General features: G+C 37.3%; 1 protein-coding gene across 1 annotated transcript in view; it reads right to left on the reverse strand.

The window, feature by feature from the left end:
- The window catches only part of TNIP3 (TNFAIP3 interacting protein 3), a 90,496-nt gene that overhangs the window by 29,400 nt on the left and 48,043 nt on the right, over nucleotides 1-13,053 (reverse strand). Inside the window, exons 4-5 of the mRNA XM_021706016.1 lie at nucleotides 3,403-3,489; nucleotides 349-429 (exon numbers count right to left, since the gene is read on the reverse strand). Of these exons, the coding sequence (XP_021561691.1) occupies nucleotides 349-429; nucleotides 3,403-3,489 (168 nt within the window). The remainder of the gene's footprint in view (nucleotides 1-348; nucleotides 430-3,402; nucleotides 3,490-13,053) is intronic.

The following is a 13,053-nucleotide window of genomic DNA, read 5'->3' on the forward strand; positions in this document are numbered from 1 at the left end:
AAAAAAAAAAAAAAGAGTTTGAGCGTCAAGGTTTGTCAAGTTGCAAGGCATAAAGGGCACATGTGATAAGCTCACTTGGTCCATGTGGAAAAAAATCTAAATTTTGAGAAAATTAGGTTCATAATTACTGGATTTCTGACTTCGTCATTTTTCATTCACCATTGCACAAACACCAAGTACAAGATATATAGGTGAGTAAGAAAAAAGTATTTGCTCTCAAATAGTGCCACTATCCTAGAGATAAACACTGCAACCTGTAACAAAAATAAGAGGCATGAGGTAATATGTTATTTTATTCTCAGTATTAGTACATGGCACATGTGACTTTAACTAATATTTCTAAATTACCTCTTTTCTCTGTTTTTCCAAACACTTTATCTTGTGTTCAAGAGAGTTTGTCAAGTTCTTTCTTGTTGATGATTGAGCACACTTAAAAAAAAAAAAAGGAGCAGACTGAAACAAAACTGTCTACAATATAAATAGGAGAAATACTGTTCTTCACAAACCTCGTGCATTTGACCAAGTCTCATATTGTGATTTATAAATATGTCTGATTCTAGCAATAACAGTCCTTACACTGTAGGTCTTGTACAATAACTTGTTGGTGAATCAGATTCATATTATATTTCAGACTCCTTTATATGAACTAGTTACTGAAATAACTCTAATAAATTATAAGTGTATCTGTATACTGCAATGGGCAAGTCAGAGATTGGAATTTTATGAATTTGGATTTAAATCTTTTTCCAAAAAAATGACTATTCAGGGTATAATGGTTTATAGGAATCAGGTAAGTTTCATGGATACACTTTAGGTATTTACATAGCAAACATTTCTAAAAAGTCATTTTTGTAGCTGTGTTCGTGAACATGTATATGAGTAAGAGTCTGAAGAGCAACCTTGGCAAAGTCAGAGGAGTGATAGAACTATCAAGAATAATGAACAACATGTACAGCTAAAATGCAGCAAATTGATTCAAAACTACGACAAGTTAACTAGTTCAGTGACCATGATACAAGTATGTTATAAAGGTGGGCATCAATTGTCTGGTACTGTGTAATTTTAGCTACCTCCTTGAATAAAGCCACTAGATTATGATAGATTATTGCCATAATGAAAAAGTTAGCCACTCCTTTCTTTTCAGGTATTTTTTTTAGAGGTGGGAGTTTTCATTTAAAGAAAGCACAAAGGCTCCGGAAACTGTCTGTCATCAGCCTAAATTGATCACCAGCAAAACTTTACTTGAGAACCTGTTCCTCTATAGTAACTCAACAGTCTTATTACCATCTCACTCTGAGTCATTTAAGTAATACAATTAATTGAGTGATGAGGGTAGTCTCTAAATCTGCATTCAGTTTCAGGCTCAATAAGTTACTGTAGACCACAAAATTACTTAAAGATATTCATGAGCAATTAAGAAATATTTTTCAAAACATGTTGGTCTTTGCCAGAAATGTTTACAGGAAATAGCTCTTTTGCAATCATCCTGGGATTTCAAGGACTTTTTTTCATTAGAAGTGATTATTATAAAACTGTATTTTCTATCTTTGCTCACTTATGTTTCAGCATTTTAGGGTCTGACAATGTTTTACATCTGTATAAATGCTACTCTTTATTTCTCTAGCTTCTTTCTATTTAGACGTGTGCTATAATGAAGACCACATTTAAAGAGACAGTTTTCTGTGGGTCAGTAAATTCCAAATGATTATACTTGCTCTTGACCTCAAGAAGCTGGTCTGGCTAAGCCCCAAGAGTGACATCAAAACCCAGGTGTCAAGTGTGTTGGGCCCTGTAATTGAACCTACTCTTTTTTTGGGGAAGACTTCTAAGAAACTGGAACCACTCTGAATTAGAACAAACTAAACATTAACATCTTTGATTTGGAAACTGCTGTCAGCTAGCCCTACTTAGTGTGCCCTGAGCTCAGCAAAGCACAGGTGCAGTAAGATCAGGTGTAGAACAGGAGTTCTCACCACAAGAGTGCATCAAACATAGAGTTAACTAAACATAGAGCATCCTCAACTGTGGACAAGGATTTCTGGAGGGGGAGCTGGGGTCCTTCTATTTTCAATACATTTCCTAGGTAATGCTGATTCATACTAAGCTTCAAGATCCTTCCATTCTAGACCATGCCTGGAAACATAAATTTTGGATCCCCAAAAAAGGCTCCTCTCTATTTGTGATGTAGACAAAAGTCTATGACTGGCAAACATTTCCATGTCCCTGTCTTCTTGGAATCCAGATGTGGAACAATAAGACAATGTGCCTTTTGTTTCCCCCTTAATTAATTTCCTGTGGAAGAAAATTGTAAAACATTTGACCCTTGATTTTTGTTTTATAAATAAGAATTACTGAAAAGCTAGACACAAAATCTGTAAGAGAATCTATTCATAGCTGCAAGAGTACTAATTTTTGAAATTCAGAATGTTTAGTTAAAACCAGAGGAGGATAAAGGGGAGAATAGAAAGCACAGCGAATAGGAATGGCTGTAAGCCCCAAATGCATCAGCAAGGGTTTCTCCGGAGTTTAGTCAACATTTCCCATGGCTCCATGCTCTCAGATGTGTATTAAAATGAAGCAAAATCAATCAAATACAAAGGTTGGGGAAGGGAACTTTTCATTTGTGTTTTCTCTGTTTTCTAGTTGCTAATGAAGGCATCTGATGCTGAAAAACTACAAAGATTTTTAGTCATTGGTTCTAGAAAAGACCTGTTTATAATATAAATTATTCCCTATATATAATTTCCTATAATTATTCCTTGTGAATATAATCTGTGTTCAAAGTATCTGGAGATTTCTTTCTCTACCATAATTTTCATAACAATTTCTAGTATATTCAAGGTCTAACACTACTAAATAAATACCTATACAAGAACAAGAGTTCCATTTAGTTTTTCTTTGTATCTTAGTTAGCTTTTGAAAAACAAACAAAAAAACTTTAAGTACTTTAATTAATTCATTCAATTACAGTAATTGAACAAAAACTATACCAAGTGTAAATATATGAAAAATGTTACTGTAGGTGCTCTGTTGCTATACTATGTTCTGTTTCTAGCCACACTAAAATAGTATTCTTTTTAGATTTAATATTGAGTCAAATTCTTCTAAATCAAGGGCAAAATATAGAAACCACAGAATAGGGAGATAAAAGGAATTTGGACAGATTTAATCCTCTCATTTTATTAAGGAAGAAATGTAACCCAAAGGGGCTAAAGGCAATGCACTGGTTATTAAGATATTTTTTTCTGTGTTAAATAACATTGGTTAAAAATACAGAGCAAATCTTAGCTAAGGAAAGCAAACTAGCCATTTATACTCTTTCAAAACTATTGCTCAATTAACTGCTAGAAATGCGATTGATGCTAGATATGGTCAATTCATTCCCTAGAAATGTGGTCTTACCTCTGTATGCTCCGTAGAACTTTCTCCAGCACTCATTTTCAATGGGCTCTGCACAGAATGTGCCAAGGAAACTGTTTTTCCTGAAGTCTTGGAGGGCAGAAAAAAATAAAACAGAGAGAGAGAGAGAGAGAGAGAGAGAGAGAGGTTTTTACATTGTCTTTTAAAGAGCAAATATACAAAATTTTTAAAAACACACACCACAGTTAACTCATATTAGAAAATAACAGCAATAGGCTTTCCTTAGAAATGAACAGAAGTGACTCTGGGTGTGAAGTATCCAGAATAAAGCTCTAAGCACAGTAACTGTGATTTTAACTTTTCTTCTCTTCCAGATAGGGATTTCCCAGGATGTCTCAAATAGACAGGCAGTGACTAAGACTTGGGGCAGATTAGGCTGGCTATGGTATGTAAATTGTCATCCTTCCTTTACTGGCAGTTTCTCCCACTGGAGGAGGAAGTTAGATTGCCACAGAAAGCCTGGGCAATCCAAGTCTTTTCCTCAGTAGCCTAACTGCTATAAATTCATTGTATTTCCCAGAGCAATTAGGTAACTGTTGACTGTTGACTGACAGCTCAGTTACTTGTTTCCTTAAGGGCAAGATTTTCTGGCAATGCATTCTAAATGTGATTTTAGCTTTGTAGAACTTAATGAGTCATACATAATTCTATAAGTGCTACTAATTCTTATGAAACTAAAAGAGAAAATAATTCCTTGCAAGGAAAAATGAGCACTGCTTGCCAATTTACTCTTCTGTACTGGCAGAAAGGAAAGGTTAACCTTGGTTCTCAAGTTTAAGTCTGACTTTCACATAGGTCAAGTCCAGATTTTCTCCATGACTCATTTGAAGTTAAATCCGTTTTTTGTTTGTTTGTTTTGCACTAACATTTTAGCTTTTATTAGTTGACGCCTATCATTACATAGGGCCTTGAGGTAATGGGGCACTAATAGGTAGTGCAAATAAAAGTGTGGAAATGACAGTTGGGGCTGCACAAATGGACCGTAATGAAGTGGAAGACCTCATTCTAAATGTGGAGAAGAGGGAGCAAAAAAGACGCAAGGAATAAAGAAAGGAAAAATTGTATAGCTGAAAAGAGAAGAGAAAGAATTTACAATCAGTCACTTAACTTCACATTTTCATTAGACCTGCCTATGAGATACCCGCATATATGTAGGATAAGGTTTAAAACTCCTAAAACTCTTTAAATTCTTCATATTCTTTAAAGGGGAATGATTTAAGCTGGACAACATAGTGAGACTTTGTCTCTACAAAAAATTAAAAAATTAGTGGGTGTTGTGGCGTATGCCTGTAATCCCAGCTACTCAGAAGGCTGAGGTGGAACTCAGAAGTTTGAGGCTGCAGTGAGCTGTGATCCCTCCACTGCACTCCAGCCTGGTTGACAGAACAAGACCTTGTCTCTTAAAACATAAAATTAAAAAAAGAGAGAATAATTATGTGTCCAAGATATAGCCCTCTTTTCTCTCCTTAATCTCTTCTCCTTCTTCCCAACCGTTCTCTGTACTCTAGCCATTCTGAAGGACTTCCATTTCCTGGAACTAATCCTGCTGTCTAACCCCCTGCTCCTTATTGTGTTATCTAGCTACCTCAAATGTCTCCTCTCTAGGTCTTCCCTCCAACCTGGTGACTTGAACTTTCTCTTGCCCAGGTTAGTTAATGCCTGTCTTCCCTCTGACTTTCTCTTGACCTCCTCTAACCAGCCAAGAAGAGTACTTCACCAAGGATTACAATTATGTATTATGTGTTCCTGTGTTCATCTCTGTATTTACAGTATTCTGAACTGAACTACCTGGCAAATACCAGAAAAATACAATTTTTCTGAATAAATGAATAACTATATAATTATACACCTAATTTATGGACTCTTTGTTAGTTGTGTGTGTGTGTGTGTGTGTGTGTGTGTGTGTGTGTTTACTTTCTGCTGGTTTCTTGGTCTGTTTTGGGAACACACTTGAGTGAAAAGAGTGATGTTGCCTTAAGGCTAAATCCAAAAATACAGGTGGAAAACAAATGATTCATTCAGAGTTTAAAAGTAAAAGTTATAACTCACATAGGATCTGACTTTAGGGGATAGAAACTGCAATTTCCTGGAGACTGACACTTTATCAACACTAAAATCTGCTCTCCAGAAAAGAAAAAAAAAAACTCTAACATAAAAATATTTTTCTTCAGAAACACACACACACACAATACACACACACACACAACCATAGCTATATATAATTTAGGATTCCCTTTCAGACTTACCTTTGTATTTGGTAGTACTAGTCCAGTGGATGTGGTAACATGGACCTAGAAAAGTGGTTTGAAAGAACGTTTTCTTGCCAGGAAATACTATCCTTGACATTGCTGTCTCTTGGGTCTCCCCATATAGTATCCCGATGCACACACAGTGTTAGGTGTGATGGCTTCTATTACATGGAAATCCTATACCTCTGCATTTTTCATTATGCCTTTGCCTCTTCTGCTATGCAGATGAGCAACAAAAGGATTTTCTACGAGCTCAAGAGAGCCAAGTGATTATGAATAAATAATAACTTTTCCAAAGAACCCCAAGTTTGGTTTGAGGAAAAAGCAAAATTTTAGTAGGCTATTCTTAGTAGTGAATTGGATATTTTCTGTCCCACATGCCCTGTTCGTGTCACCTCTGGCTCTGTCATGTTTTGAATCTGGCTTTTAGTCAAACTTTGTTTCATGAGAAGTCTCACTAACTGAAATCAGAATTCAGAGAAACAGGTATCACACCATGTTTCCAAGGCTATTTTGAAGAGTCCTTATTTCTGAAGTAACTAAAATATTATATAAAGCTAAAAATTAACACATAGAAATATGATAAAGGAACAAGGAACTGCCAGTCTCTGGTCTGACACCACCATTCTAGTTGACAATAATGATCTCAAAATGAGTCCAAGAGGAGAGCATCACATTTCTACAAATTCTTTGAGGAATTCTTTGGCAGGTAAAATAAACATGGCTTTTTCCCTTATTACCTTCTTTGCTTCCTGAATCCATTTGCATACATGTTTAAGTGAATGTGCTATCTGGGTAGGAGAGAGCAGATCTAGTGGTGACTGAAAGATCTGACTCTGGAGTTCAAGCATCTGGTCTCCCACCTCAGCTCTACCACTCACAATTTGTGACTTTGGTTATCTAAGCATCTAAGATGCTTAAGGTCCCTAAAGCTCAACTTCCACATTTATACAATGGAATAGTAATGGTGTCCTCTTCCCAGTGCTGCTGTCTGCAATAATAAAAATGAGAACTTGGATAATAATAATAATAATAATGATAATAACAACAATAATTTGGTCTTAAAGATAGGGTCATCAATAAAATTATTTGTGGGCCAGGTGTACTGGCTCATGTCTGCAATCCTAGTACTTTGGGAGGCTGAGGTGGGAAGATCGCTCGAGGCCAGGGGTTCAGGACCAGCCTGAGCAACACAGCAAGACCCCATCTCTGCAAGAAATGCAAACATTATCTGGGCACAGTGGTGCCTGTAGTCTCAGTTACTTGGGTGGTTGAAGTGGGAGTATTGCTTGAGCCCAGGAGTTTGAGGCTGCAGTAAGCAATGATCGTATCACTGTAGACAAGTCTAGGTGACAGAGCTAGATTCTGTCTCTAAAAAAAGAAAAATATTTGTGGAACAAATAATATGACAAAAGGAAAGGGCCATCCATAGTTTATGCATCACTCACTCTGCACTTGGCACTGAGTGGGTTCCAAAGAAAGGTAAGTAAAGGCCCTTGCTTACAATGAAAGAAATGTACACACACACACACACACACACACACACACACACACACACACACACACACACGTGTATGAAAAACTAAAGTGAATGAAAGCCAGGCAAGTAGTAGAGACAATAAAGCCTATAAGAATTCAGAGGAGAGTGCTCATTTTCAGCTTTAACAGTTATGGAAGGAGTTGGAGTTTCCTCTGGGACGTGAAGGGTAGATAGGATTTTGATAGACGGTGTAAGCTGAGATATAGTGTTGTAAAGGGAGCAACTTAATAAACAAAACAGAGATGGACAAACCTAAGCATGAAGGGTTCTAGCAAGCCCAGTTTAACTAGCGCAGGCTTCACATGGTGTATCTAAAGTTGATTTGGATGAAATTGTGAACGGTTTGAATTATAGATTAAGGAATTTTGACCTTATATCAAGGCCATGGGGAGCTGCTTGAGCAAAGGAATTACATGAGCAGAGTGTTTTTTTAGTAAAGATAAACTTTAGTACATTATATATTAAATAGGAGTGATTGACAACTGCAATCCCAGTTAATAGATATTAGCAAAAGTAATATTCAAAATATTTAACAGCGGATGGCAATCGATATATTTAACAATCAGTTTCTCAGAGGCACTAGGAATGGACCACACCCCTGAACTCCAGACTCCTATACTAATTGCCTACTTGACATCTCTACTTGAGTGCATAATTGTTACCTCCTTCTTCACCTGTCTAATTAAGAAAAACGATTTTCTGGTCTTCCCCACAAAACTTGTCTTCTCCATCAAAATTAGTGACAACTTTCATTCTCCTGACCAAAAGTCTTAGCGTCGTCCCTCTCACAGCTGGTATCCAATCTATCTGAACATATTGCAGGCTCTCCAGGAGTGTATCCAGAGGTAGAGCAGCACATTGTCACAGAGTCTGGAGGCTTCGGATTTTCATGAGTGAGTGGTAAGGTGAAATGGACATGCCTTTTTATAACCTTTGCAAATTGAGGACTTGAATGTCTGCTCTCTTATTTTATTCATAGGAACATTATTAAGAGTGTGTCCAGTAGGGACTGTTCCCTGGCCAAGTATCAAAATCCTAGTACCCTCACTTGCTAGTTATGTGACCTTGGGCAAGATGCTTGGCACCTTTGGATTGACACCAAGCCACCATCATCTCTTAGCTGGCTTACTGCAATAACCAATGGGTTTTCCGACTTCCATTCCTGCTCTTACCTCCTCCATGCCTCCCCCCTCTAAATTGTCAATACATTAGCTACTGAGAGGCTTTAAAAATGTCTTTTCATGTTACTCTTGTGCTCAGAACCTCTCAGTGGCTTCCTGCCTCACTCAGAGTGAAAGCAGAACTCTTTGGAGTGGCTGGCGAGGTCCTCTGTAATCTATTCCCTGCCCCTCTGACCTCTGTCTTAGTTCCCTCTCCTTTGCTCATTATGCTCCATGTCCTGGCCACATTGCTGGCCCTCGGGTCCGTTCTTGTGACCTGTAACAATCTTTGCCCTCGCTGTTCACGTGGCTCATCCCCTCACCTTCGATCGGTAATGGCATAAGTGTCATCCGTTTGTTGAGACCTCACCTGGCCTTTCCTGTTTATCTTTTTGTAGTACTATATATAACATACCGTGTACTTTTCTTCTTGAACACTGCCCCCCCCCGTCACAAGCTTGTAAGCTCTAGGATAGCAGCTTCCTTGTGTTGTGTTCATTCCATATTTCTCAAGTCTAAAATAGCGCTTTCTTACTGTTCATTGCCTAAGCATGTGCACACAGGGCTGAGACCCACATAACCCTCTCCCCACCCCAAACCAAACTTATCGTGTTTCTTAATCAGGTGTCTTCTCAAGAGACTGTAAAGGATCTAAAGATCAAAACTTCAAGTTCTTGGCTTCTAAACTGGTAAGTTCAATCTAGTGTTGAACCAGAGCAGTCAGGAGAGAGAATCCATAGGAAAGAAAAGCTCGTGTCCCTTCAGGTCAGAACTCTAAAACAATTCTCCCATGCAATATAGTGATGTTGCTTACAGGTTTTTTGTTTGTTTGTTTGTTTAGATAGGTACTCACTATGTTGCCCAGGCTAGACTCCTGAGTTCAAGTGAGCCTCCTACCTCAGCCTCCCAAGTAGCTGAGATTAAAGACTCATGCCACCACACCCAGCTTGCAGTTTGTTTTGATCATACACTTTTAGTTTTTAACGCACATCAGATACATTAGAAGCAAATTGACTTTTGCTGACGAGTCTGTAATCTATATAAAACTACAGACTTTGTGAAATCCACGTGGAAAGATTTCCCAGTGCCCCACAAAGCAGTAAGCAGTCTGACCAGGTGGTCCATGAACTCGGGCAGGCTCTCCTGGCCCTCCAGAGCAGAGTGAGCTGCTTCCTCCTTTGTGATCCCCTGGCTCTTTGCAAAGCATCAACTCTAGCTCTAATAGTAAAGCAGTCAAGCAGTCGTTAATTGTATGTATTTTTCTTCTCTGAGAGGCTATAAACTTCTCGAAGGTGAAGTCAATAGATATCACTTTAGCCTTGGGACCTAACATCATACCTTCGAGAACAAAGTATCAATCAGTATGATACATTTTTATTGAATGAATCTGTTTATGTATGAATCTTCAGTAGGAAATCACAGCACACCTCCACTTCTCTAAACATAGACCAGAACACAGAAAGACCACAGGGGTACACGGAGCTATGTTTTGCCTTCAAACCAGAAATGATCAAACAGGAGTATCAATAAGTGTTTAAAGAGCTGTCCTGTCTCTGTGGGGTTTTTTTATTTATTCATTTTGGTTATGTGAGCATAGTATTTAGCCTCTATACAAAACCCCCTTTAAAATTGCATTTTACTTAATCTTCATAAATAAACAATATAAATAGCAATATACAATAAATAAACAATATAAATAATTATACATGGTATGGGAACTTTTAAAAGGCATAACTGCAGGCTTCAATAATATTTTTCACATTTTTACAGTGCTATATATCATTTTATGAGATAAATTACTATTTTGAAGTATTAACTGATTACTGCCCAAAACACAAACTGTGCTTCCTTTTATATAACCAATCCTTTCTTTGCTCAGTAAAAGGGATCTTTTGCCTCAGGGCTGCTTAAGTTTGTCATAGAATAAAAAGGGGAAAATAGTTCCTGTTTGGTTTTTGAATTTCAAAACAGAATCTATAAATTCTAGAAACCACCTTGAAAACCCGAGCTTTGAATTGTAAGAGCGAGTGTTGTGAAAATTTTTTTGAAAAATTTAATAGATTTTCTTTTGTGCAATTTATATTGAAATGCCTTAAGAAGTAACATGAGTTGATGGATGAAAAGAGGGATGGGCAGATGGACAGATATGTAATGAGGAGAGTAAAATGCTAGTGGCAGAATTTCAATGCTGGGCATGTGGGTATATACCATAAAATCCTTTCAACTTTGCTACGTTTGAAATTTTCATACGAAAATGTGAAGGAAAAACCTGAACATATACCATGAACAACAGATAGAAAAGAAGGTAGATGCAGATTCAATATAACCTATCCTTACCGCTTCCACCAAATGCCCCAAAAGAGTAGATAAAAGGTTTTGCCTGGGAAAAATGAGAAAAGAATCAGGGAAAAAAAGAGTCCTGCCTGGATGTGGCTCAGTTTTCATGAGGAAACTGCGCCCGACTCCTTACTCATCTATCATTTATCAAATTGCCCAGACTGAACATCAAAAAGCAGAGCTAGCTTAAGCCCAACTCCTTGATTTAAATTCCAGGAAGGTGTAAGTCTCAAAGCACACGGATGTGATAGGGCCTTGTGACAGGTCTAGATAGAGAGATCCTGAGGCAACTCAACCCCACAATGGAGTGGAAACAGAGCCAGGAGTTTCCTATGCTCCTGAGAAGGATGTAAAAGTGATTTGTTGAGGTTTAATGGATTGAAGGAGGCCTCAGTGTCAAATTGAGGAGGATGTAGTGTTTAACACGTGAACCTAAGGACAGGAGACAGGATGGAGGTTCTTGCTTGAAACTAAATTTAGTTTAGAAAACAAAGAAAATTACAATTTTGTATAAATGAGTTCTGTGGTTTGAAACATTTTACTTGCTTCAATTTGAACTTCATGACAGCCCTGTGAAGTTGTCAGGAGAGGCATCTTTGATTCTAATGAGGACAAAGTTGTAGTTTAGAATATTAAATGATTTGCCACCATCATTGGTCATTATATGACTAATGGGTGACTGGACTCATATCAGAGTTAATTGAGTCTTCCTTGTTTATTCCCACAAAAAAACATTTTACCTATGTGAAGATATGACAATAACACATCTAAAAATTATCGGACAATATTTACCTGTTTGGTGCTGGAAGCTGAGCCATTAGGAATATAATTCAGAACAGTTGTATGGGAATTAAGCTTTCGTGAGGGCTGGATATGAACTAGCTTGACCTCTGAGGTTTCATCCAAACAAAATGTCACCACATTCCATCCACTGCTTGCCTGGAGAGTAATTTCCACTGCCAAAGACCAGTGGTCGGGAAAGAGAATTTTGCCTTCAATATTTTAATACTGTGCTTGAATTTTTAAAAAATGTTCTTCTCTGGAAGGAAATTAACTTTTGGTCACTTGACACTTGCACTGGCAGATCACTCTGACTTTTCCTCTTGTGCTTTGCTTATGTGTTGGCCTCATTTTCATTCGTGTATGCATTATTTTTTATTTTTATTTTTTTATTTTAAAGATGTGGGGTATACATTCTTATAATAAACACTTACAGATTAAGGACTGTGGACCAGGTACTGTACTAAGGACTAAAATATAAAGATGAACAAAGTATACATGTCTTTCACATATTTTCTGTTTTTTGAATATAAAATATAAACATTAGAGGAGACCACACCATTGATGATGGAATTCTTTCTGCATCATTCTTGCCAAGTGACTGTCCAGATTAGCTTGAAAGCCTCAGATGAAAGAGGCAATGTATTTCAACACTATGTCCATATGTTTAGATACTATCTTATCTTTAAGCAACAAAAATGTATAATTATAAAAAACTAAGGAAGAACATGTGCCTATAAGGGTATTGGTGGGATATGGGGAGGCTATGGTGAGAACTCAAAACATGGGTGATACAAAGAGAATGCCAGGAGAGTTTTGTCTGGAAATGAGCCTGACTCGAAAGAAAATCTCCCAAATATGCTAACCTGAAAAACTGAAAACATTTGCTTACTCACCTTTATTGCTTAAAAAACATTAAAAAGTAATTAGTACAGCTATCTTCCTCACTGAAAGGAGGATAGTTTGTAGATCATGTCTCACTTTCCTCCCAAGTATAAAATAGTGTAAAGAGTCTTACAACGCATTTCATCTAGAAGGTGGATGTTAGAAGGATATGAGTGTTCTTCAGCAAGAGTTGACAGTGTCCATTTTGTCTATGTTCTTTAAAAAAATATATTTTCAACTAAACTAGCAAAAAAAAAGGCTTAACTAGCAAAGAGAAGGCTTACTTAAGAGAGAAGTCTATCAAGGCATTAGATTACAAAACCCAGCTTGGATTTGTAAGTCCCCATGAGAGATTTACATCCTGTCACAAAGCTAAACAGATCAAGAACATAATAAACGTATTTGCTAAACAACTCTTACAAACATGTTATTCATGGCATCTCCCAAGCCAAATATCTGCTTTCTTAATATTGTCATGAGTTTACAAATTTCTTAGCCTACAGGCGTATGGTATTCTTTTTCTTCCATAAAAAGAGACACACATCCCAAATTTCTTCATATTTTCTTGCTGACATCATACAAGTCTGGAGAAATCAAACGTAGAGTGATAATTCCAAAAGTAAGGACATACTTTTTGTGTCCATTCAGTAGAAACCCTGAGACCCCCGAATTCTCTTTCTTC

The sequence above is a fragment of the Carlito syrichta genome, unplaced genomic scaffold, assembly GCF_000164805.1.
Source record: "Carlito syrichta isolate Samal-C Ts95f unplaced genomic scaffold, Tarsius_syrichta-2.0.1 Scaffold314879, whole genome shotgun sequence".
Lineage (NCBI taxonomy): Eukaryota > Metazoa > Chordata > Mammalia > Primates > Tarsiidae > Carlito > Carlito syrichta.